The 27,956-nt window shown below is 40.8% G+C and overlaps 1 protein-coding gene across 2 annotated transcripts; it reads left to right on the top strand.

Annotated features, from left to right (window-relative positions):
- The first annotated feature begins 752 nt into the window (after window positions 1–752).
- On the top strand, window positions 753–27,920 carry waslb (WASP like actin nucleation promoting factor b). Of its 2 annotated transcripts, XM_038738549.1 has the most exons (11): window positions 754–1,181; window positions 9,952–10,086; window positions 10,383–10,469; window positions 11,413–11,509; window positions 13,334–13,357; window positions 17,905–18,088; window positions 18,884–18,926; window positions 21,637–21,790; window positions 23,538–24,082; window positions 24,185–24,293; window positions 25,805–27,920. In XM_038738549.1, exons 1-11 carry the CDS (start codon window positions 1,077–1,079, stop codon window positions 25,864–25,866), a joined length of 1,545 nt encoding a protein of 514 aa, XP_038594477.1. In that variant the 5' UTR covers window positions 754–1,076; the 3' UTR covers window positions 25,867–27,920. The 2 variants fall into 2 exon arrangements, with proteins under 2 accessions (XP_038594478.1, XP_038594477.1); XM_038738550.1 differs by lacking the exon at window positions 13,334–13,357 and having other exon boundaries at window positions 753–1,181.
- The last annotated feature ends 36 nt before the right edge of the window (window positions 27,921–27,956 follow it).

Consider the following 27,956-nt stretch of genomic DNA (forward strand, 5'->3'; position numbering starts at 1 on the left):
TGGGTGTTTAATTTTGTGGTTTCAGTAAATTAACAAGGATTCTGGAGAAACACACTGAAATGTACACTTTGAAGCATATGTCAGACTTGGCAGTCTTACCCCTGAGGCTATGTATAACTGGAGCAGTCTTAATTGTACTTCACTTTATTTGTAGGTTATTTATAGTTTATTGCAATGAAAGGAATGGACCTGTGTATTGTCCCAGAAGCATTTCAATTGAACAAGGGCAAATAATTTCATGTCCCAGGGAATGTTTATCATCTCGGGAAATCATAGCCTACCTCTGGAGCTCAACCATGACCTGACCTCTCTGAGAAAAAGATAGCACATTATCATCATTAGAGGGAAATTACAATTTCCGTGGTTCTTTTATGAATTCTTAAAGTGTTCATTTAAAGTGTAGGCTTATCTTTGCATTAATATTCAGTTTAATAATTCCTGTCACAAGGAGCATTGTATGCCATTATCTTGGCAACTTGCACATAATTTCTTATCTCCTCCCATTCTGCACTCGCTCACATTCCTGTCATAAAAGCCACGGGCGGACTGGACCAAACCATCTCCATGGAGACTGTGCTGAGAATTGTAATTGTATTAAGTATATTTTCCATACCGGGCTTTTACAAAAATATACTAGCATATAAACTCTGCTGAAATATAAAATTCTCACCGTTTGTCGCGCCAATGTTTTGACTTGGTGAGTATGTGGGACACAGCTGGGAAAAGTGCGGACCCCATTCCCCGATAGTGGACTCGCCCTAACACTGCCATGTTGGATGGAGCTGGCTCCTGGCTCTCTGGCAGACGGACTTCCCAGGAAAGTTTTTGCCGTTTTCCGTCTTAGCCCAGCCGCTGCAGTTTTGACTTTATTTTAAAGAGGAGCGGGACGTCGCATTGCACTCCTAAACGGCACACATTTATTGGCACCACAGTCTTGCGGACCCCCGGGATAAACAGAACCGGTGCAAGGGGGGTCGAAAGGAGGCCACGGATGACCGGGGGATTGTTTATGTGTCTTTTTGGGTCCCATATAACGAGTTAGAGTCAGTGCATACTTTATAAATTTATCACCAATAATGAGTGGACAACCGGCGCAACGGCGGCCAGCAAATGTTGGCTCGATGCTACTGACACCGCAGGAAAATGAATTCGTTTTCAACCACATTGGCAGGAAATGCATGGTAAGTTTTCCCCCGTCAAATTGTTGTAAGATAGCTGGCTAAAGGGGGGGAAAGCTAATACAGCTAACTTACGCCGTGTTTCCTGTCCTGTCCTGGTAGAAAGGGCTAGCTATGAGGTGTAAAGGTGTGTTTGTGGCCTAGTGACAGTTTTATGTTGTTCGGAGGTAAGCGTGTGTTTCCCTGGGAAACATTTGAGACTTCTAACCGAAGAGGTTGGTTTGTTTTGACAGCAGAGGCGACGAGGGAGGGCTAGAGAGCGACTGTGTTTATCATCGTCCCGTTTGGGAAGCTGACATTCGGGCAACAGTAAGTTTCATTCCAGCCTTTGAGGCCTCCGCTGGCAATAACGTTAAGCCTTTTAACTTAAAGCTTGACACACCTGGAATCACCCGGGAAGGCCTGAAATCCCGCTGTCACCTAGCCGAAACGCACGAAGCCTAGCACTGGCAGAGTGGAGTTAGTAGTAGTCGCGGGTTTGGGAGCTGTTAAAGCTATCAGCGGTAAGCAGGGCAAAGCAATGATTTTTTTTGCACTGGCATTACATAACAAAGCTGAACCTGGGGTTGTTTTCGGGAAGTGTGTCCACCGAGAAGAATGTGCGGACCAGACTTGGCTGAAGACAGAGCGGACTGGCTAAAAGTCCTCCAAGACTTGCCAGTCACAGAACCTGACGGGGAGAGCAGTGGGAGTAGCCTGCTGTACCAGTGTGACTGCAGCGAAGCTCAAGTAGTGCAATGTCACGACTCAATATTGTGAGATAGTCTGATATTACGTAACATCTCTAGCATACAGCTGACTCATTTTTATGTGTCCTCCTTGTGCGCGGTGTTTGTAGTTAGGCCCATACCAAACAGTTTGGAGCCACACTTTATGGAAGACATTTATAGCTACATCATACAAAAGCATCTTGCAGGACAGGTTCTGACCCCTTTCCACATTAGTCAGCCATCCCCACTGGCTTGTGCATCTGAATAGTCATCAGCCATTTAAACAATTTCACAACAGTTGCCTTCCAGGGTGTCATGGCTCACCACAGTCAAATACTGCCAGTATTTAGCTAGTGTGGTTAGATTATGGTTCTCTCTCAAATGAATCGACATTCTATGGACAAATTGTCATGATTGTAAAGTTGACTTGACAGCTTTCCTGTCTGATTTTGAAAACTATTATTCCCCTGACCATAATTGGTTAGTAGTTTTGCCAAATTGTCTTGCAAATGTCACCCAGTGATATCAGCCGGAAAGAATGTCCACACAGTTGATAGGCTTTACAGATAAGATGTGTTGTAAAGTCAAGGTATCAGATTAATAACTTAAAGATAAACTGTGTTAGGTTTTTGCTGTAGCATAATCATGTTTGCTCTGTAGATGTGGCTCAGTCTGTGAGAAGGTGTGTTTAGCATGAAGGTGAGACACAAGTGTGTTAATTGCTCTTGCATAGTGTAGATTTTCATGTGGCCTGTTTTCAGGCTACTTCCCTATAATGATCACCGTTTTCTTTAATTGTGTATAATAAAGGTGATGTGCGTGAGTGACAGAGCTATGGCTTTTCCTCTTTGGTTTACTGGAGCTCACCGACATTGCGGTGAACCAGTCGTGCTCTTTGTGTGTGAGGCATGCTTGCTTTGGAAAGGCTACATTTCCTGTCCCATGACACAGTGGGTCAGGCCTGTATGTGGTCACATGGCGGGATGTCCCGCCTCCTCCTTGTACATGAAACACACAGGTTTCTGAGGCGTGTCCCCCTACACCTATGTAACCTGTTTCAGAAATCCAGTGACGACATTCCTCCGACATTCAGGCAATTGTGTCAGACGGCATGTGACAGCGACGTGGAATCAGGAACATTCCTCGCAGTCCTTCGCTCCAGTGTGTCTGTACACGAATTTGCATGCAGAAAGAAGAGTGTGTGTGTGTGTGTGTGTGTGTGTGTGTGTGTGTGTGAAAGAATCTGGGAGAGGGAGATTGAAAGAGACATTGTGTGTGTCTCCCTAACCAATTTAATTAGAATGCTCACCAGTGATTTACTGGCAGACTGAGTGATTGAGCCTTAAGTAATGTACGTATTATGCAGAAAATGTAAGAGGCACCTTCACTTTGGTTCTTTGTACAGACTTCTTTCTAAGATGCACAGCCTGTAGTTGGCTCTGTGCAACTGAAATAGACATTGAACGTAGAGATATGCTACTCCTTGTCTGTTTTCCTGCTTGTAGTCTTGGAGTCTTTGCAATATAGAGGGAAATTTTATGTTCCAAGCCAATATGACATAGAAGTAAAATTACATACACAACATGTTTATTATTAAATCTGTCTGTCTGTTAAGAAATGAATTTATTCTTAGTAACACAGCTGACACAGGCTGTATGGGAAGATGAGGAGAGATGCATACAGGTATATCCACAGTGGTCTTACTCATTGGTTTTACTCATTAGTATTCCTTCTGCTGTTTTCACCATCAGCAACACTGTCTGACTGGGCAAAAGGTGGAAGGGCTCCAATTCACACTGTGTGTGTGCGCAGACTGCCTGATCAGCAGTCCTGTCCTACAGGAAGTCCCGTGGTCGGCCTCCTCTGGTGATTTGTGCTGGAGAAGGGGAACATGACTTATATGTTATATATTTGCATCTCTTCCTTCACTTTTTCTCTTGCGGTACCTCACTTCCCCTTCTTTCATCTACACTCCTTTTTCTCCCTCTTCTGTCCAACACTGCCTTTCTGCGTCAGCCACATGTCCTGTCTTCTGTTTCATCCCACTCATTCCCAGCTTTTCACCACCTTTCACTCACGTCCTCTCTGGAGGATCTTGTGAAGGGGTATAATGGTGCCCAGCTTGTGCCAGTATAGAACAGCTTGACCAAATGGCTGATGGAAGCCATTCAAATGAGAACAACAACTGTAGTTTGCTTATGCGGAAAACAAGAAGAACTCAAGAGAGCTGTTTTTGCAAACAGACCCTCAGTGTTTGAACACAATCAGTAGGGATGGGTAACTTGACCCTAAAATAAAATAATATCAAGATATTTAAGGGTATTTCTGAGATAATGATATTCTTGACCATTTTTTGTTTCTGGTTTAGAACTCACAATAGCTGTTAAGCTCTCCTCGTGGAATTTTTGGCTCTCCTTGTACTCAAGCGGGTGCTTCTGCTTGAGGTGGTGAAATAAGTTTGTTGTATTGGCCCCTTTTGTTGCTACAGTCTTCTTGCACTTCTTACATATATTAACGTGGTTTGTTGTACATCTGAACCACTTCCCCACTGCTGAAGTCACTCCCCTTTTTGGAATTAACTTCTCCAGCATGGAGCTGATAGCAGTGTTACTTTTGCCTTCAGCCACGCTTGCAGTAATGGTATGACGTCCTTACGCCAACAAGTCAGATTATTGGCATTATCACGATATTATTTTTTAATTAAATTAAAAATGATACCAGTATATCGTGAACAGTATGATGGCATACCTCTAACAATAAGAATCAAACTCTGTCTTCTTCAAAGCAATTTCTAAAACACAATTGCAAACCTCATTTCACAAATATGTGCTGTATTTCAAAGATATAATTGATAAAGTTGTCCTTTTTAAACACATTATGAGTTTGGACACAGCTACCACACCTTAGGTAAAGAGTTAATGATTGACTCATGATGTTTTATCATTCTTTTCCACTTTGTTCACCTCGTAAAAAAAGCCATGACAATGATGTATGTGATATTTCTTTCCCATGCAACCTGTTTGCGTTTTTACCTTCACTTGTATTTTGTTCACATGTCTGATTTTTGTGCTTTCAAATCTTGTGATCACACAATATGGACCTGCTTTATACCCTGCATCATTACTGTCAGACGAATTGAAAATATGACATTTATGTCACTGAGGTGTGTAATTGGCACACATGGAAACAATCACAGATATTCTTTAATTTTGGTGTCACCTGCACAAATTGGCATTGCCTTCTTACTGCGCACATAAACTGCGGTTAAGAAGATGGCCCCCTAAGGCATGGAGGCCTTAGAATATAGGTTAGAGGTTAGGGTACATTGCTGACTTGCTATAGTTCCTTGTTCCGTGTGTGAAAAAGAAAGATTGTGATTATGCAGTCTGCACACTGAACAGGTGATAAGCGTCATCACTGTAGAAGAAAGATGTAAAAAAAAACAGCTGTAGAAGCTGAGCGTGTTTGAGAACAAGTGCAAGAGAGAGAGAGAGTGTGAATGAATGAGTGATCGAGTATTTTTGTTGGGTTTTCGATGACGCCACAGACAGAGCTCCACTTCCTGCAACCTGCGGCCCTGTCAGGAGCTATCAGCGCTCCATGGGCAGAGGAAACCCCACAGCCTCAGAGCCTGGACACCTAGTTAAAAGTCACTGTTACAGAGCACTTGGATCACAAAGCAGAAATTCTGTTCGTTCGATCTCAGGTCTTTCTGATCCAAATTCAAACAACCAAGAGCTGGAATGCAGCAAAGACACTGAATGTTTGTATAAATAAGATTAAAAATATCTTGTACATGCAGTGCTGACAAACATATTTACTCTGACAACAAAGCTTTAAAGTCTAAAGTTGGAGAGAGGTGGGAGAAAAACAGAATAGATGCATGCTTGTGAAGCACCTTAAAAGTAAAATAAGTTGTAGGACGTGGCGATACGGCTAAAACTCAATATGATAATACTGATGAATGCAGCTTCGTTTGTGGGAGAGTACACTGAGCGTCATTCATACTGCGAGGTTATTCTGTGATTCACAGATTGTCATTGGGATGTAACTGTTACGCAGATGTAGTTTTGGTATTTAATGTTGCCTCTGTTGTGTGCAGTTAGTCATGTAACGTGGCTACATTGGCCACTCAGCTAGCCTTTGAGCCATTCCTCAGGTCATAAAAACTTCCTATATGAACAGCTGGGCTGACCTGAGTCAGTGAAAAATCAGCCCTTATTTATTCTGCCAGGGAGATGTGTGACTCTCTTTGTCGAGCTCCTGCTTAGGGTTTGGATGAACCATTAGTGAGAAGTATTCTTAGGATAGTGTTGCTGATGTAAGGCCATTGATCGACCTAACCTTTCTCTAAAAGCCTCCTCTGTCAGCCCACTATAAATTGTAAATCTGTGCTTCTGCTTAGACCAAACCTTAAAATTCAACCTCTTTATTTATTTATTTTTTTTTGGCTTTCCCTGCATTCAGTCTTTAGGAGTGGCTGTACATCTTACAAACAAGACAGCTAACACCATTTAGTCCTAATGGCCCACAGAGAAAGCCTGGCATTAGGAGCTACTCCTGGGTAGTCAGTTCTTAGGAATCAGACACAGACTAGTTTTCCTTTTCAACTGAGGCTTTTCCAGTAATGTTACCTGCATTTTGACCACAGAAACATAGTTTTGGTATGGTTTTGGTTTTGGTTCCTGGATCGTTGTTCCTTTACTCTAAAATAGGTTAGGGTGGTGTTTTTTATTTACCTCATACCTTCAGTCACTGTGGTAGATACGGTATATGATAGTATTGTGTATTTAAAAAAAAGAAGTTAAAGCTGAGCTGCAGGTGATAGAAATCACTGTATTATGTCTAATATGCGTTTACTTGGTACTTTACTTAGTCTTACTTGGTTTAAATACTTTTAGGCCATAAAATATTGGATAAAAAGCAAATAAGCGCCCTCCTTCCATAGATTTCTGCTGGTGGACCCGATGACACTTGTTGCTGTGGCGAATACCGACACATCAGCGGGCTGAACGGAGATGATGTGCACACAGCTTCGTCTGTGTTGGCTGGCTTATGTTTATCATCGGGACTAAACCCTGAATACACCCAAACACGGGCAGAGGCATTTTTCTTGTTTGCTAGTCCAGTAGCGTTATCCCCACCACTTTCTGAATACCCTGGTAAATAAGTATGTAAGTAAACTTTATTTATATAGCACCTTTCACAGACAAGAGGAGTCACAAACTGCTTTACAGTAAAAAATATTATAAACTAAAAACACAGTAATGCTGCCCAAGCTTACTCAGAAAGTACCTGCTTCTGATGTAATATTTTCAGCTGGTTCTGGGAACTATCTGTACAGAAGTTTGCTGGCTGGTCAAACACAAGCCTTTGCTGCAAGTTGTTTGTCTTATTCATTAATACTTTAGGCAAACACTAGTTGTTGCTAGTCTCAATATTAGGACATGGGCCAAGTTATTGATGTTTGAACTACAGCTGTATTGTTGTTGACTTTCTCGCCCAGAGCAAGATGAGAAGAGACAAACAAAATAACCAGAAAAAAACAACAGACCAGATCCTCACTGTTTTGGAAACTGCTTTGCTGGCATTTTTAATATTCCTTTTCTGCCTCTGCGCATCTGCTTAATTTAAACATGAGAGTCACACAACACAAATTTACAAAGAAGAACACAAGGTATCTTCCTGGAACTGTTGAGTTGAAAAGGCCCAGAAAGATCACCAGACATTTCCCTTGTCGATGCTCTCTCTTTCATCTATGTGGTAATGACTGTGAACCCCCCCACTCCAGTGTGAGTACATCCCTGCAGCAACCTGTAAAACCTGTGGGAGTGAGTGATCTGGTCTTATGATCATGGATGTGACGTGTGTGTGCGTGCGCGTGCATATCATTATGCGGTTTAGTCTCAGACTGACAGCCTTGCTTTTTCTTTAACACTGCTGCTTCCCCCACCAAGAACAAAACTATACAGCCTACTTTCCTAATGGCGTTTGAATGTTTAAAGCAGTCTCAAAACTTCAATCATCTGAATGTGAAAGGTGATGTGGGGATCCGACAGATTTAATTTGGATACATAGACAAAAACAGAAGTGATCTGATGAAGGCTGAGGTCAAGGGCAACTGGACTTGGTTGAAGATCCAGTTGAAGGTCCAGTTGTCCTTGGGCTCGGGGGGGCTCAGTCTTAGTAGAGCCTACTCCAGGAGATTCTCTGATGCTTGGAGTGTCCTTAATACATAACCTGCAGTAAACCCAGCTTGGGTCCATAGTTTAAGGTGGTATGTATCCCTGCTGCACCAGTGTCAAACAGATTTGTTACAATTCTGCCTACTGTGAGACTCTGTACACGGGGACAATTAGTTTTGCTTCATGTTAACGACCTATTTCATCTCTGTAGTCTCACTGCCTTTGTTCAACTAAAGCCTAGTTCACACAACACAGTGTTAATCGATTCTTTCACCCATATTCTTTATCTTTATAATGTTTATCTTTAATAGCTCCTGTTCCGCATGTGTTTTAGTGTCATTTCCCATGATCGCCCTTGACTGGTTTGGAGACAAGTCGTCGGGTGGCATTGTCAGCTCGTGTACTGTGTGACCCCCCTTCGCCGATCAGTCACGTTGTATGAACACCACAATGACTCCAAGACTACCGTTACAAGACAGCAAGTTGAGTAGCCTGAACAGCACAGTCTGAACCAGGCATTAGTGGATGTGTCTCTGTTCATAGTTATGTGACTGCGCTGCTTGTGAGGCATTTGACATTGATGGGCAGTTTTCTGACAGCTGCAGAGCATAGCCACTCGACTCCCATAGAGTCACTGTCTTTCGGTCTGTGGTTATGTCATTATACTTACATGCTGCCCATCAAACACTTAGGTTAAATGCATTGGATAGCACGGACACATTTTGAAAATAATCTTTTCATTTGTGAAGTAAGCTTTTATTTAGCAAAACCAAGTACTGTAAAATGCTATATGTACGACATATTACTTGATGCCTTAGAGACGGTATCTGTACTAAACGTTCAACATGTTTTCTGTTTTTGTACAAACTTTTCCGAAAGGGGTTTGGTCCGGGTCTGCCTACATGGCTTCAGTTTTAAAATGTACTCTTGTTTGTGAATCTAGGCTTGTATTATGAAAAAGATGGACTCAAGCTCAGGCAGTTGGGGAACATGTGTGAACAGGTATATTTAGATCATTCCACACATTTTTCCACACTCACTCATGTCAGGGCAGCTTAAGGATGTAACCATTCTTGTGCTGAAACTATTTTTTATTCCTCTGTGTCAAAATCCTGTTGCAGCAGTGCCACAAAACTGTACGTTTTTATAGTTACCTCTTGTCCTCACGTATCTCACAGTGCCTGCAAGCTGAAACTATCATTTGTCATGGTAGGAAAGTTGTTAGGTGCACAATGAGTCCAGTTTCTGCTAGACATTGGGTTTTGAGTTATGTCATTAGGCTACTTCTTGGTAGCTTTATAAGGTCGTGCAGCATAGCATACACTTCACTCTGGGCATCTCTGGAAGCCTTTTGGATCATCCAAGGGGCATTAAACCTTTTGAACATCCTTCAAGATGGTGGGCTTCGCTTAATATCCGAGTTATGGGCTTGGGGACATAGCATTGATGAAGCAACGATCCTTAACTGGAATTAGAAAGAAGTCATGGTCACCTTCCTAACCAAGGGGTTTCCAAATGTTGAGGCTACTGTGATCTTTTTGATCCTTAGAGTAATATTCGTAGAGTGCTATTCTGTACTGGACTATACACACAGACTGATGCAGTGTTGCGGCTGGATCTCTGGCGTTGCAGCTCACAGATTTTTGCAAACATAAAGATTACAGATTTAAATAGTTGATTTGTTCACAGAAACCGTGAAGCCTGCATTACCAAACAACTGACATTAAGCTATCAGTTTATTAGCTTTATAAGAAGCAATCGTTCCTATAAACCCCGTTGAGATACATTCACATGGCTAGGAAAGAATCGCAGTGCTTATGTGTTTTCCATTAAGCTGCCCAGGATAAATGTGACTCTCCTCTCTCTCCCTCCCTGCAGACATTGTCTTCAGCAGTGGTCCAGGTGTTCACAGCAGATAGGAACTCCTGCTGGAACAAGAGATGCTGCGGGGTGGCCTGCCTGGTCAAAGACAACCCCCAGCGATCCTACTTCATCAGAGTCTTAGACATCAAGGTGAGAAGCAGAAGGCAGTCATGCACATTGATGGAATATGATTGATCACTGTGGTTTGTCACAGCAGTAGCTGGCAGATGAAGGTGCTCACCACACTTAATATCCAGTGGTGGTGTACCACCATTTGATATTCATGACAAGCTTGTATTTTAAAAGCCACACAGTGGAATTTGTGGGATGTGTGTTCATTTATATTATTCATTCAATACTGGGGCATTAACCTGTCTGTTGTACTACTTACTGATGCCTAATTCATACCTGTCATTCAACCTGGTCTCTGTAATTTTTTTCCACAGGATGGTAAGACTACGTTTGAACAGGAACTGTACAACAACTTCACCATCTACCTCCCCAAACCTTACTTCATCACATTTGCTGGAGATGTGAGTTTCCTTCTCAACAGCTTTTCACATTTCTCGTCCTGATTCCCCGGAATTCTACGTCAGCACCCATAGTACCTATTTTTTTATTATTCATTTTTATTTTCATTTATTCATGAAATGCAGCTGCAGAGGGGGAAATAACTCCTTTGATGTGATTATCACAGACACTGTCATTGATTATTACATTTGAGTTCAAAGTGTACTGATTACCCCAGAGAAACCTAATATTTAAAAAAAAATGAATCTAGCATTTCTATTGACAACTGCTTTGAAGACACTTCCTGAAAGACATTTCTATTCTAGTGGTGTAAAAGAAAAAAACAACCAACACTGACACATTCATAATAGGTCTAGTAGGTCCAAAATGTGCTTTCAGGATTCAGTAAGGGGAGTGGTTCTTCATAAGTTAGAAACAGATTTCAGGAATTCAGAACCAGTTTGCAATGCCGCACCCCAGGAGAAACTGTGTTGCTTTGTGGAGATGATGTTAGTCAGCAAATTAGGTATACATAGATCTTAGTTTGCTGCAGAGCTTATTTTCTTCTTCAATCCAGATATTGTATTTGAAAACTGCCCTGAGGAGGATATGTGAGCCAATCTTAAAGGTTTGGCTACCAAAAGACATTCCGACATTTATTCCTAACATGTAAAAACAACATTATTGTTAGCTTTATGTCACATCTAAGCCTTGTGATGACAAGACACCGATATTTGTGGAGCAAACATCTTAGGTGGAGGGTACAGTGGCTAAGGCTCCAGCAGACCATGAGGTATGTGGGACTGCTGATAAGGCAGGGACTGCTCACTGTCTACACATCATGGAATTAGGTTTCGAAATGAAATCATGGAAATTAGCTAGGTAGCTGCACTTACACAAGAAATAAGTTGATATTACAAATTTATTTGTATCGAGTTTTTACAAACTGTGTGTGTGTGTTTACAGACATGCCAAGTGGGTCTGAACTTTGCCAATGAGGAGGAGACCAAGCGTTTCCATCGCCATGTGGCAGAGCTACTTGGGAGAAGACAGAAAAAATCTGGTACCAACTTAATGCTGCTGCCCTCTTACCTACAAACCTACCTACTGCTACTTCCTAGTACTACAGCTCACAAAAAAAATGACATGTATAGGAAATGTTTATCTTGTGTTCAAAATAATCCTTTTTTTAAAGCTTATTTCAATTCAAACCTGTTATTACAGGCTTGAAATTATATGACTTATTCATACTAGTGTGAGCACAAGACCAAATTTCTAAACTTGACATTTTTTTGCAGTCCTCAACCACACAGAACTGGGCAAAAATGGCTTAAATTTTAATACATGAACCCAATTAGTTCAGCGGCTCTAGAACGATGCTTTCATGCAACGATGTATTCCAGCTGGCATCTGAGATGCACTTCAGGCCTGACTTTTAAGTTTATTCAAACGTCCTTCACCATAGTGTCATGTATTGAAAATGGTTGAGGATTTTTTTTGCCCGGGTCTGTTTGCTATACTATCCAAAATCCTCCTTTTGATCTCCTGCAATCTCTTCCCAGTTCTTAGAACCTTTGAGAACACACATCACCATTTTCAAACTTACAGGCGCTCCATGTGAAATGAACAGAATCAAATCACACAAGATGAAACAAAGATTTAACAATGCTGTCTTGCAGTAGCAGCGCATATAATTATCAAATCTGCCTATTCATTATTCAAAGTTATCTTTACAAACTTCTCTCAGTTTTGGTGCTGCAGGAAAACCTCAGTCACAGAAACAGCTTGCAGTCAGGGCTCTGGATCAGCTTTCTGTCACATTTTATGATAACTCAGGACACAACCAGATTCAGCAAAACCAAAGGGATGCATCTCACCATACTCTGGGGTTTGAACAAATATGCTGACTGGCCCAAGGGGGGCACTACAGTTTCAGGAAGGACTGCATCCTTTATGGATATAGTATTTTTAATATTTCCAGAGCATGCATGTTATGAATTGAACATGGTGATTTGTAAGTGGAGACCATTTTCTCAATTCTAAATGTTTTTTATTCATTAAAATAATACATAAATAGCACCAGGTTTTCATCCAGCACCAATAAGTAGACTTTGGAAATGCACAACTGGAAGGTAATTTTACAAAATGCTGTTGTGCATTATAATTTGTATTAACTTAAATCATATCTATCTATCTAAGGAAATGAGCTGTTTACGAAAAAACATACAGATGCATTCTTAAACGTATTATTGTAACTCAGTCCTAAACTTCTATCATCACTTGCTTGATTATGATGGTGCGTCTTTCTTCCTCCTCTTCTGCGGGTCATTTCCTCACCCTTCAAGTGGATCATTCTGCTCATCTTTCCCCCCTCAGCCCTCTGCACTGGATACATAATCTTATCTACAAGGCTTCTTCTGTTTGACCTTCAGTCATTGGGAAAACTCAAGCCATTATTTTGAAGTGTGTGTGTGTGTGTGTGTGTCTCTCTCTGTCTGTCACTGTCATAAATCTATTAGTGTTTATATTCTTTGCAATACCACATGAGTGAAAGAGAGACGTGTGTATTGTCTTCTCCAGAGTTTATATTCTTTTGCATTATATTAGCTTTGTCGTGTGTGTGTGTGTGTGTGTGTGTGTGTGTGTGTACACAATGGTGTCTGATTTACGTCTTCTAATCACACTAACAAAAGACTTGGCTTTACAAATTTTCTAAATAACTTTCCATTCTGTGCAGCACACGCACAATCCCGCCGTGCCCTGCTCTTAAAAACCAATAAAATCTCTCCTCTTTGTGAGTCCGCGCTCAGACAAATTCACTTCTCACTAACACGACCCACTACTTAGCACATGATTGTAATGATTTCATTTGTCTGTGTGTTCACAGAGAAGAGACGCGACCCTCCAAATGGTATGTTGTCCACTGTTTCCTGTCGATAAGTTCAGAATTAAACGGAAGAGTCAAACCTGTGTCTGATGGTATTGGCAACATTTGTGTGAATCAGTTTGTAAGGTCAGATGGGTAAGATTAAAACAACCTAAAAAAAACAGGTTGTCCAGTTGTAGACACAGACTATCTTCATATACATATTACTTGCAAATCCACTAATGCAGAGTTGGGAACTATGAAGTCTTGGTTTTGATGTGTTATTTTTGCCTACAGTGAGTCAGAATGATTGTGTGTAGGAATCTGGAGGAAAAGAAAGCACATGATCACAATGCAATTGCATAGAGTCTAACATAATATTATAATGCCCTGTAGTCGAGTCTTGAACTCTGAACTACATGGCCTAATCCTCAGTATGGTCTGATGACTAAACAGATGGAATACATTTGTGGATATGCACGCATTTGTTTTGGGACATACGGCATAAGACAGCCTAGTTTTACACAGGAGGAAACCAGTGTGGAACAGACAGACAGAAATCATGATTTGACCCAGCTGGCTTATTAATACATCTGTGTGTGTGCATGCTGCTGTGCAGAGGTCTTTACCACACAAATGACACACTTACTCATTAGTTTATATTCAGAGCAGCTAAACAGCATCGGGTCACGTGTTTTATGCCAGATATGGTCATACCTAAACTACCATTTTACTCGGAGCCACACTGTAAACCATTTTGGGCTAATGGTTGACTTTATTTACAGCTTTTTGACTCTGTTGGTATTCTCACATAGCATTTTGAAGATCACCCACTGGAAAGGAAATCTTAAAGGAGTGTGTTATCTGAAAGGAATGCGTTCCATTCACCTGCGCCCAATTATGTCGTCATGCATAAATGTTTGTACCAGTTTCTACCTTGGATTTGTCATGCATGGTTTCAGTTTTTGAATAAGTGCATCTTGTGTGTGAATTGGTGCACTTCCAAAAGGAAGTCATCCTCCTCCTCCCACGGGAACATCTTCTCTCAGTCTCCATCTGTCTCACTCTCCCTTCCCATTACCACGTCATAATTCTGTTACTGTCCATCATCTCCAGTCTGGTCCTTGCTTTCCTTCTGTTCTTTTTTCTTGCTGCCCTTTCAAGCTCTCCCCTTCTCATTTGTCCCCATCTTCCCTCTGCTCTTCATTGAATCTGTCTTAATTTTGCTCCTTTCTCATCTCTCTTCATCTGGCTTCCCTTTGTTGCGCTGCCTTTCTCGCCTTTTCTCTTACCCCGCAGTTTCATAATGCATCAGAAAACCACTGAGATTAACGTGGGATTATGCATGGATGGGTTTTAATGGTTACGTAAAATCCAGCGCTAAATCCAGAATAATTTGCTGGGATTAGATCCATTTGTGTGTTTTGCAGGGAGAGGGAGGAGACGGTAGTGGGAGGTGGGTGGAGAAAGGATCACAGCAAGCCAATCTGAGCATGATAATCTTACAGTGCTCCCTGCTGAGATGGATAGTCAAGGGAATAGAAAATGCAATAGGTACAAAACATGCAAAGCTCAGACAGACAGATAAAGTAAGGAAATGCAAGTTTGGTGAACAGTTTGCATAAAAGAAAGCTGTAATGGAAAGAATGTAAGAGGAAGAGTAAACTTTGTGTCTTGGCTGGCTCTCTTCACCTTCTGATGGCAGTGCTGGATGTCTGCCTTCACAGCTCAGACAGTATGCGTCTAAACTCCACCAGATGTCTGAGGATATTAATTCAGTAACCGAGTGCATCACAAGTTGGCTCATTTTCTGCGCTGGTGTTTTGGTCGTGCTTTGGAAACCTTTGGGATTATCTTGGCTTTCAGGTTACAGCAAAGAAGAAACCTTTTCCCTAAGAAGACTTGAAGTCAACGATTGTGCTTTTTACCTGGATGTGATCTGTCTGGCGCCAAACCTTGGCTGTTTATGAACCTTATCTGCATTCAGAATCATTTGTTTGAACCAGGATCTTCCTTGGTGTCTCCACCTGAGCTTGTTGTTACTGTATTGCTCATGCCCAACCTGCTTCTACAATGATGTTCTGCACAACCTTCCTGTCTGCTCCCTCTGAGGAACTTAATTGTGAGGGCAGCGGAGGAGGAGGAGGAGCAGCAGTAGGTGGTGGAGGTTTGGGCCCAGGGAGCTGCCTGTCGTCACTACACTGCCTGGTTCTCCCACAGGACGAACTGTACCCATCTCTCTCCGTCCCGACCGCTCGGCTCTCCATTTGCTCCAAAGAGCGAGCTCACAAATTGGTCGGCAAAATGCTCCTCGATGTCAGTATGACCACCTGCAGAGCAAGAGATGGTGGGTGTATTTGGGACAGGGTGAGAAGGAGACGCAGTCGGTCAGCCTCGCCTTCGCCCAGCAAAACTCCCAAAAGCCCCTGTAGTGAGAGTGTTAAAGGTATGTGCTGCGGTACTGGCAGGAATTGCTGTGGTTATATAAAACACGACTGAATGCGTTCGTTGTTGTTTGGCTGCACATGTACGATGGACTTACTAGTTAGTGTCTGTAATGTGGACTGCAAACAAGCAATCACATTGAGCACACATGTGTATTTATGACATGTTGACACCATTTATGGGACCTGTGCTCAGTCTAGTTCAGTTTTGTCATCTCTCCTATTCTTTACATTGATATATAAACAGAATTGTTCTCCATTATTGTAGTTAAAATGTAATGTATACAGTGGAGGAAATAGATATTGAACACGTCAACATTTTGGTTCAGTAAACACATTTCCAATGGGGCTATTCACATGAAAGTTTCACCAGACTTTGGTACTATCTCAAGAAATCCACACATATAAAGAAATCCAAACATTGAAGACCACAAATAAGGCTATGTGGAATAAAGAGGATTGACACGTGAAAAAAGTATTGAACACACCAACTTAAATTTATTTAATACTTAGTGGTGAAGCCTTTGTTTGAAATGACAGCTTTCAGACGCCCCCTGTAAGAAGAAATTAATCGGCCACAGTATTCAGGTGTGATTTTGGCTTTCTTCTAAACATATTGTCTTTAAATCTTGAAGATTCCAGGCGAGCCTCTTTTGAACTTTGGTCTTTACCTCTTTCCACAAATGTTCAATTGGATTCAAGTCAGGTGATTGACTGCGCCAAACTAACTCCCTTATTCTTTTACTCTTCAACCAATTGAGTTTCCTTTGTTGTATGCTTCGGATCATTATCCTGCTGGAAGGTCCACCCACGTCTCATCTTCATCATCCTGGTGGATGGGAGAAGATTCTCCTCAGGAATCTGCTGGTAAAGGGCTCCATTCATTGTTCCTTCAATTATATGAAGTCTGCCAGTACCATGCGATGAAAAACCGCCCCACACCATAATGCATCCAGCCATGGCGATGGAGTGCATTGCCTATTGTTTTCTCTGTGACAATGGTATCTGCTGCCTCCAAGTGTTTCTGGAGCTCTTTCCGAGTGGTCCTTGGGTCTTGGGCTACTCTTCTGACTATTCTTCTTAGCTTACTGGAAGATTCAGAAGTTTTGAGATACGTCTGTATCCAAATCCATCTATATGTTTCGCAACAATAAGGTTTGCTTTTACCCATCATAAGATGTTTCTTGTGTGATACGTTTAACAACAAGCCTTTTTGTAGACCATTGATTTACTAACCCAGCTGATATAACTTTGCACTGACAGGAGGTATAATTACTTTCTACTAACTACTGATGGATTTCACCTGGTTCATTGCCTTACCTTGCCTCGGAGACCTGATTTTTCTTAGCGTGCTAAATATGTTTTTGCTGTGTCTTTCCACTTTATTGCACATAACTTTATTTATAGTCTTTAATGTTTGGATTTCTTTATATGTGTGGATTTCTTGAGTCAGTACCAAAGTCTGCTGAAACCTCATTGGAAATATGTTTACTAAACAAAATATTGACATGTTCAATACTTATTTCCCCCACTGTATGTTACCTCTGCCTGTAATGACTCATTGAGATTAATATCTAGTAAAGGTTCTCCTGGTTAAACAAAAGTTATTAAATACTGTAAAAGAATTTTACATAGCACGTTTTACCACAGATTTCAATCTCTTTATCAAAAAGACATTGTAAGCTTTAGTTGCTATGTTTTGATTAGTATCAGTGGTCAGACTTATTCAGGCCTGTCATTTCGTCTGAATAGCCTGAGGGGCAGTAATAAAACGATGCCATAACCTCACATATTCTAATCCCTTTTCACACCCACAAAGCCTAATACAATTGCCAGACCCCTCTGTGCCAAACACAGTCTGGAATAGTCATTAAATAATGGATTACATAATTGAATGGACACTGCTGGCCCTGATGAACCCAGTGCCTGGATTTCAACTTGGACTGAAGGTCGTTTTAATCACAGCTATGCCAGATGTATCATTTGTAGACCTTTTTATATAAAGGAGGTATCCTTTTAGATGTAGTGGGGAAACCCCACAACCCAGCACTGCCTCTGTATTTATTTCTGAAATTGCTGTTCTCTGCATTCCACGTGCTGCATTACATAAAGTGTGACTTTTGTCTCACTTTTGTCATTTTTTTTAAGGCCCAGCGTTGCCCATGGCTACTGTCGACATCAAAAACCCAGAGATCAGCACTGTTCAGCGTTACCATAATAACTCTCAGGTGAACAACATTGTGCACTCCTCCTTCCCCAAGAGGGAGAAAAAGGCCAAGGGGAAAAAGAAGAGGTTGACCAAGGCGGACATCGGCACACCGAGCAACTTCCAGTGAGTCCGCCACAGGCACTAGTAGGGTGGAGTCCAAGTCAGGCGATGGATAAAACACTGTCATGCTCTGTCATGGGGATCTTTTAACTTCTCACCATATGTCCGTCACATTTGATCTTGCTGGGTTTCATAATTTGCCATAACTCTAAAATACACTTATCAATTTGAGTGATCTGCAAACTTTGAGGGCATTCTGCCAATAGGTGGTGCTACATGATAGAATTACACAGGCTGTAAGTCAGCGGTCATGATTCTCATTTGAACAATTCATCATTTATCAAAGCCTTTAAACTGCCAGACAAGATGATTGTCTAACGTAATTTGATTTCCTGCAGGTCGAGAGACAAATGCAGATTAAACATATTAAGCATATGTGAGCCTACAGCACAATAGGTACATGATTGCAGGTCTTTAGGTTCATGGTACACGTGTTTCCCATATGACATATTGGCCCTGAGTCCTATATCCCCCTTGTACGTAAGTACTGGTGCATCTGGGTGGGGAATTAATCCAGGCTGTCTTTTATTCAGAATCTCATCCTGTACAGTGTGTAATATGATTGGTAATGTAGGATATAGTAGCATATAGTCTTTATAGAGATACTGCAGGTTACAAATGAGCTATCTGAGGAAATATATAAAAATAACAGGGCTCATTAAGGATTTTGCAGCAGTCTAGACGACCTCAGCCTGTGCATCTTCTTTTTTGGGGGGGGAAATGTACTGAACATATCTTCTGCCTTCTCCTCTCAGTCTTTTTGGTCTCACCTGCTCTCCTCTTCTGCTTCCCTTATAGGCACATTGGGCATGTCGGCTGGGATCCAAATACAGGCTTTGATGTAAGTGCAATACAAGAATGTGATGTCAATAATGTTACGTTGGAAGTATGTGACCTCTAGTTATTCTTAAACTTTGGCCCTAAGTTTGTCTGTTTGTCAGCCAGACGTCTCTCTTCCAGACAGATTTTTCAAATTTAATATCAGCTCCAAAAAGTTAAGTGGGGCAGCGTGGCCAAGTCATCAGGAGGGTTACACAAGGAGATTTTTGGAGGGAAGAGAGTCAACCTGCATCTGCATAATCCATGGAAAAAAGCGTCATCAGTAATTATGCTGGATGATGAGTATGAGATCATGCAGGTCAGAGGACTTACTCTGTCTGTATGAAAAAAAAGATGAATTTCTGATGATTTGGTTTCATAAGTTAATGCTTTCAAGGACTTAGATTGATTTGAATGGGTGACGTCAGTTGAACAAAGCTTGCTCACCTCTCAAATCCTCCGGCTTAAAGCTGGAGCACAAATGAGTGGATTTACAAATGAGCAAGGGATATACATTATAGCCTTACCAGCTATATCACTTTTCTTCTCTATCTTTACACCATAGATAAGAGATGAAACCGTATCAAAATTTCATATCCAGAAGTATCACAGTTATCAGTATCGTCATGGTATTATTAAAATGTGCTGAAAATGTTCAAAAAGTACTGATACACACAGAAACTAAGTTTTATATTGAAAACCAAAAATTAAATAACTTTTTGTTTGCATAAAACATTAAAATAATAACAGCAAATACTGTATGTAAACATATGAAAACAAATGTGCATTGACATTAAAGATGTTACAAAGCATACGACCGCATGAACAATTGACATAAATACAGAGGAGACTTAAGTGGGAGACTGCAGCGTTTCTCCATTTGGAACACTTGATGCCGGATTTTAAACGAACAAAATGTGTTGGTTGGGTGACTAAACTACGTAACGTGTTATGTGTAATGGGCAAATAGAGTCTGAATAAACACAACACATACAGCAGCAGAACATACAGTGTTTTTACAAAAGTAGGTAACACTGAGAGCTTCGGTTTACAAGCTGTTAACAAGTTAGACAGACGAACCATGACATGTTCCTTCATTCCAAAGTCCCCACATCATGCATTGAGCTAAAAGTTAACTTGCCCTGCATTCGCTATAAAGCGATTTTCTTCAATCAAGTTCCCCTCAGCACTCTTATAAAAAAAAAATAAAAAAAACTTCAGGACGGGCTGAAAAGTCTCCAGAGCTCTGTCAGTGCCTTCGTCCATGTTTTCATTGACCTAAAACAAAAAAGATTTTCAAAGCAGGGCAATCAAACACTGTTTTAATAAAAATAAAAATTGAAATAGTAATACTAACCATCTGGACTTTTACCCTGGTTTATCATTTAACCGGTAATCGTTTTATCCCTACCATAGATACTGTAGACAAAGTACTTCATAGAGGTCCCAGCTTTTGAAGTGATAGACATAAATGTTTGGGTATGAAACACTACGGCACGACAGCTGTGGTTACCAATTCACATTAGTTAAAATGGATATAAAGTGACCGGTTGTTGTGGGAGTATTTAAAATTTTTAATTTAAAAGAATTTGGCAGTTAAATGAACAGTGTATTGTAATTATTTTTCTTTATCATCCCTGCTGGCAAAAAGACAATGTAACAAATAGAAACAGCTGAAGGGGTGAACAAATAATTATAAAATCCCTAATTTGTATTCAGATCTGGGTTACTTGGCACTATTTTCTTCCTGAGTGCCAACCTGGCAGTGTTACCCCACGCCACCAGGTGGCAGCATAGTGGCTGACATTGTGGTCTCATTTTGAGCTGTCTCAGAGGGAAGTTTTGAAAGTGTCTTCACACTTCAGGAGCGTGTAACATCATAAATGATCATTTCAAAAAAGTTACTTCTCACATACTGACTCTTTCCTGAATGAACCATTTGATATGTTTTCAATAGATTTCCAACAGCCAGTGTCAAAGTGAGTAATCCTGCTTTTTCAAATGTCCCTTTCAACCCCAACTCAACTCTTAACATGTCCATCACGTAATGTGTTACTGAGCTGCAAAGCTCATAAATACAGATTTAAAACCAGTGAAATTACATCACAGATCTTAACTCTTAACTGCTCGTACGTGAGCAGATGTGTGAGCAGCAGCAAAGCCGCTCTGTTATAGCCAGTGTGTTTTAGTTACTGTGACTAGGAGGCAGATACGGTTTTAAAATAAGGAACCCAAAATGATACAGAATCAGCAGCTGATTATTTGAGGGTTTTTTTCCTGATGTGGACACCATTGGCAATAAAAGTTTTATGTAAATACAACTTTGAGGAAATGCGCCCAAAGAGAAATATCAACCCAACAGTAAAGTTCTGCCTGTTGAGGAAATCCAGTAGTATTCACAGTAATGGAACACATTCAGTAATTACTACAATTTAAGTCCATATCTCTCAATGAGTCCATAAGGATAAATTAATAGCTATTAATTCACATTATCAGTTGGTAGACTATTCATATGTTTGTTTAGATCCCTGTTAGCCCCTGTTATTACAGGAGTAATAACATATTCAGCATTATATCATTACTGTCTGTGTCTCTTTGTATTTGTGTCTCAATCATTAGTAAATCATGGCAGGTCGAATTCCAGGGTTAGGAATTGGAATCACTTCTGTAACCTTTCCTCCTCAACAACTAAATAGATGCGTGTCTTATCCGCCTCCGTTTTCTTCCTTCAGTTGAATAACTTGGACCCAGAGCTGAAGAACCTGTTTGATATGTGCGGCATCTCTGAGGCTCAGCTGAAGGACAAGGAGACCTCGAAGGTCATCTACGACTTCATTGAGAAGAAAGGAGGCGTAGAAGCTGTCAAAAATGAACTACGGAGACAAGGTAAGACCAATACGCTGTTGGGAATACAGATTGTTTTCTGGGAAAAACAAAAAACAAGTTTACTGATATTGGAGTGAAATTGAATGGAGGATTTACCAGGGTGTTTTTTTAGAGAAAGTGGAAAAAAGGAAAGATCCCACATTTTAGCTTAGAAAAGGTGCATTTCCACAGTAAACATACTATATAAGCTTCAGTGGAGAGTTTTGGGACTATGATGTAGAAAATGATCTCCGCCTGTGTTTCTACAAGACAATAACCATGTCAAATACGCATTAATGGGCGATTGTCAATTTAAGACAATCTAACTAGTGTGGTGGTTTTATCCCCAGGTCCACCCAGGTGGTGTGGTAGGTTTCTATGCATGACGTGCTGTGACAGCCCATGAATGTGCATGTTGGACTGTAATATGTAATATGAATAATAAAATTTTATTGTGTGCCGTTTTTGCAGTTACTCAAGTTTAGTTCTGTGTTTTTTGCTGTGTTGGTTGTACTTGAGTTGGATGTTTTAGTGTTAGCGGATTTATAACTACAACTGGAGATTAAAAACACAGCATTCCTGTACGCTTCATCATGGCACACTTCCTTCCTCTATAACATAACATTATAATAATTATTGTATAATCATAATTTTATGATGTTTAACTGTCTTTGCCAAAATCTAGCTCTAGTCCTCTGTATCGTGAGACCTTTGCATATATTCTGTTAAAATTTTCAGTAACAAGATTAACATTAGTAACACGCGACAAGGCTGCCCCCAGTGTCTTGATTATGTAACTGCATGATGCATATTACTAGCAAGAATTACTATTACATGATTTCTTTTTTCAAAAATAATTATTAATTTAAGGATTATTTTTTTGCTGTTCAACTTCTTAGCCAAACTTGGTCCACCATATTTTAACAACTGTGCATGTGCATTTACACTTCTTTTCATTATTTATTTATTTATTTATTTATTTATTTAATTATGTATTGATTTGTCACCGGGCCGGACCGGGGGGCAGACATGGGGATGGGGGGGCACAAACAGACAGCACAGAGAAAGGACAACACCTGTAAGAGAAGAGGGAAACACCAATTGCAGAAAGCAACGAAACTTGCAATAGAACAGAGAGGGGGCTTGGGGAGGAGAAAAACAACAACAAACAAACAATAAAAATAATAATAATACAAGTAAAAGACAACCAGCCGAACAGCAGCAATAAACAGCTGACGCAGCAAGACAACTAAGAGAAAAATGAAAACAAGAAACAGTCACGCACACCAAGAAGCATAACCCGCGGAAGAGCAGCGCCCGGACCAACCGCGGCGCACACACAACATAGACCAGTGCTAGCTCCTTCTGATTCTGATTTACACTTCTTATAACAAGCTGTTTGATCGAACCACAGTACAAGTTTTCTTGAATCAATAAGCGGGGTTAGAAAAAAAGGATGTTTCTAAAAGAATACCGTTTGAAATCAGTTTCAATTATTTATTTTAAATTTCAGTTTCGGAAGGAAATTCCAACACTAGCTACCAGTTGCCCCCGGTGGCTTGATTATATAATTGCATGATACATTGATACAGGCAAGAATTGGAAAACCGTATTTTTGACTGAGATGCTGTGAAATCCTTTGAGACCATCCAGATCTTCCGACCGTCAGGAACTGAAGTCTGGATGTTCTTCGGGGCTGTGTGTGAGCTCTGACTGAGGCGTAGTGATTGCAACTTTAACTTCAAGTTTGTTTGTTTTTTCTTTCCAGCTCCTCCACCCCCTCCATCCAGAGGCGGCCCTCCTCCCCCACCCCCACCACAACACCACAGCTCAACCCCTCCTCCGCCTCCTCGTGGACGCGGTGCCCCACCACCTCCTCCCCCCGCCAGGGCTCCCGTCTCCGCGCCTCCTCCTCCTCCATTCCGACCTGGCATGTCTGCTCCACCACCTCCTCCCAGCCGAGGTCCCCTTCCGCCTCCCCCTCCACCAGCCCATGCCTCAGTTCCTGCTGCGCCTCCCCCACCGCCGCCTCCTCCACCCTCATCCTCAACTCCATCCAATACCGGAGCGCCGCCTCCTCCCCCTCCTCCTCCCCCGCCTCCTGGTCCTCCACCCCCTGCTCCTCCGCCGCCCACGGAGACTAACGGAGGGGACGGCAGTCTGTCCTCATCCGGGGGGAAATCGGCACTGCTGAGTCAGATCAGGGAAGGCGCCCAGCTGAAGAAGGTAGAGCAGAAAGAGAGGCCGGTATCTAACAGCACCGGCAGAGACGCACTTCTGGACCAAATCCGACAAGGAATCCAACTTAAACCGGTCAGTATCCATTCATGACACACTAAACACCTTCTCAGTCAGCTCTGTATTAATCTGTATCCTATGCTTCAACTGTGGCTGCTAATGCTGTCTTCTTCACAGAGGGAGGACACTAGCGATCAAGTCCCTTCCACCCCGGCCTCCTCGGCAGGCATCGTTGGGGCCCTGATGGAGGTGATGCAGAAAAGGAGCAAGGCTATTCACTCTTCAGGTACGTACAAAAACAAACATTCATCATTTACTCAACTAGCTCACAATATTATATTCCTGTTTCCTGTCATGTGCAGTAGAAATCTACCGGGATTTTTACATGCTGTTAGTGCAACACTTGCATGGGAACTTACATTTACTCATTTGGCATTTTATCCAAAGCGACTTACATTTGAGGAGCAACATACTATCATCAATATAGTAAAATATTTAAGTGACAAAAGATACTAATAAGAGCGTTTTTTGGCATTAATAGGGTAAATGCGTAACGAAAGAGTGCCATCAATACAAGAGAATTGTAAGAAGAGAGAAGTAGAAGAGCACAGGAAAGAAGGCCATGTTAGAGGGGTTTTTTTTTTTGACATTGCCCCTGCTCAGTTGCCATGTGGTGTTTACTTACCTACTTACTTTACTTAACATTATATTGCATTCATTTAAAAGGCTGCAGCACAAACAAAAACGCAGGGTTACCCCATCAAAAAAAAGTTTAACCTGGCTCAGCTTTTGCCACTATGTAATGCAGCGTCATCCAGCAAGGTGCTACATTGGCCAATCAAGTACATATAAGCATAGATTTCAGATTAAATTTCTGTTTCATTGTATTACAAACCACTGTGCAGTTATTTAGTATCTGACATGCATTTAACCTCGTGGATCTATTACTCACACCACTTTTGCATGAAACAACATTTCCCACCAACACATAACTCAACATTATTTGAAGGCTGAACACCTGGTAAGAGTGTCTTTCCACCTGTTGATGGCTTTTAGTCTAATTCACCTTCATATAATTTCAAAACCAAATTCTAACAAACTAATTTAATCCACTTTCTTTTTCTTAGCTGCATCATAAGAATTGGAAGGTAATTTACTGTAAAAGCGTAAATATTAATACGCAAGTGTGAGATAGGCTCAATGACTGAGCTAGAGGGTTTGGTCAATGGTAAATAGCTACATTTATGTAGTTTTTATCAAAAAGGCTTTACAATGTTTTTGCAGCACATTCACCCATTCCCTCTCTCTCTCTCTCTCACACTCACACACACACACACACACACACACACACACACACACACACACACACACACACACACACCAATGCCAGCGAACTACCACGCACAGTACTGGCTGACCATAGTGGAAATTATGCTGCACAGGTGCTTTGAGAAGTGCACACTCTTTATCCTTAGAAAATGGAGCAGTTTGACACCAGTCACCCAGGACATACTTATAAATATACATATAAAATGGACTTTCACCACTTCCTCATCAGTCTGGAACAGCTTTGTGATTCCTCTTTTTCCATTTTAAGCCTCTCAGTTGAGCGAAACCTTCCTACAACAAAGTAGTCCTTAAAATTGATTCAAAGAATGTACAAAGTTTACAATCAACACAGTCATTTGGAAAATGCCATGTTTGAATCATCCTTCCGTGTTTTTTATTAGTTGGTTGCTTGTAAGAACATTAGCTGTTTCAGTAGACTTCATATAAATGTCCTCTTGTCTTTCACAGATGAGGATGATGACGATGAAGAAGATGAGGACTTTGAGGATGATGATGAATGGGAGGACTAGTGATATTTTTTTTTCTCCCCGACCCCTGGATGATTCTGACACTAAAAATAGTTCTTGTCTTTCTAAAAAGAGATCTTTAATTTCGAAATACTACATGTAAATGTTATATCAATTTGCTGTATATTTTTGTTGCCTTTACGCTTTTTTTATTAATCTGTGCAATACCTCATTTCATCTGTATTGTTTCTCATTTTCATATCTTAGATTTCTTTATCTCCGTCATGTCTGTCTCTGTTGGCTCCATCTCTGTCACACCTCTCCTTTAAACTATATTCTGGCCTTTTCCATCCCTATGCATCCTCCTCCCATGTCCCCAACTCTTCTACGTTTGTCGCCTCTGTCTGTCACGCCATCCTTCATACCGGCTGCCATCCCACCACACACGTCCCCTCCCTGCCACTCTCCCGTGTCCCCGGTCCCCACATTAACACGTGCAATTTTACATCAGATTGTCTCTTTAACTTTAGAGTTGAATGTTTGTTTTTTTGTTTTGTTTTGGTCAGTGATTGAAGGGGGGGAGGGGCTTACAAAATAAGTTGCCACAAATCCTTCATCAATCGTGTCATTGTTTGTCAGGAGGAAAAAAAAAATTGAACTATTTTCATACCCTATTGCTCTCTAGTTTATTTTTACTTATTCAAATGATCCTAGTTAACACTCATATTTTCTTAAGACAAAGAATAAAAAAAGGAAAATGCTCTTTTTGGAATATTTAGCTTCATTTTGCTGTCGACTGTAAATTTGCTCCAGAGTTTGAGTCTTGTTATATTTTTGCACAGATTGAAAGAAGAGACTCGCTGCATGCATATAGGCCATTTGCAGGTCTGTATCATTATGGAACATAAATCTGCTTTAAGTAATGAGGCAAAATACACTACATACAGTACACGCATGGAGGTAGCCCACAGCGTTACGGCTGGCTATCTGTTGTGAATTTTAGTTCTCTTTTTTTTGTCACTGTCACACTAGAGATTCAGTTGAAATCATGCTTTTAAAAAAAACTTTTTTCTTTTTTAACCGTAGAAAGCAGAGTATTAATTAATGCCTGTTTGTCATAATCAGGTCATTCATCATGTAAAGCTTGAGAAACAAAGACATTTTAGTTTTACACCTGATGCTCATAATGGGTCCATATGCTAAGTTACTGTACAGAACCAGTGAGGTTAAGGAGTGTTCTCCTGAACTGAAGTGCTGACACAGTATAGGGAGAAACACTAGATTCATGGCATTATTCAAACAAGTATCAACATTTTTTTTTGACTAACTAGTAAATCATGACATGTAATATAGGAATTGCTTATTAAAAAGAACTCTGACTGGTCAATTTTTCCCTTTAAAGACCTAATAGTCAGATGTCGACAAACTAAACAATAGCTCCGAATAATTCTTCCTCTGTGATTATTCAAATGTCACAAAGGACAGTTCTTGATGTAGCTACACCAACATGGCCTATTGTGGAGAATCTATACTTGATACCATGCATATATTTAAACTTATTTCCCCAAAGCATATTAGCATTAAAATAACACTATGGCAAGTCAAGATGCTAAATGTGACATTTATTAAAAATGTTCTCCTTCAAATAAAGAACAACTTGTAACATTACCATCATTGGCAAGCTAATTAGCATAGCATAGCACAAGAATTTAGCATTCCACAATAAGGGTCGCCAGTTTTGCTCATGCTAACAATTAGAGTTCTAATATTGCTAACATGGTGTGGGTGATAGGGAAGCTGAAACAGAAACATCACAAATATCCAGCAAAAGAATAACACAATGACTTGTTTTTTTTTTTTTTGTCCACTGTTGGCCAGATTGAAAAAGAGGGATGTTGGTATCCTTTAAATTCTACCCCTTGTTTGATTTTAGAACTGACCTCTTTTGTTGAATATCAAGATACTTTTTGGGAAAAACCTTGCCATGTTTTCGCTGATGTTAGCTATCTGTAGGTAACTCGGTAAATAAGACGTTATGGACGCCAAGCCTTATCAGTGAGGCTTGACAAAAAATGAACTCTTACATTGTACACTCCAATAAAAGGTTGATATTTAGATATGTTGGTATTTGGCCTTTTTTTTTTTACCTTCAC

This window comes from Micropterus salmoides, unplaced genomic scaffold, assembly GCF_014851395.1.
Source record: "Micropterus salmoides isolate LMB-PRFRI ecotype aquatic unplaced genomic scaffold, ASM1485139v1 Ms_hic_scaffold_23, whole genome shotgun sequence".
NCBI lineage: Eukaryota > Metazoa > Chordata > Actinopteri > Centrarchiformes > Centrarchidae > Micropterus > Micropterus salmoides.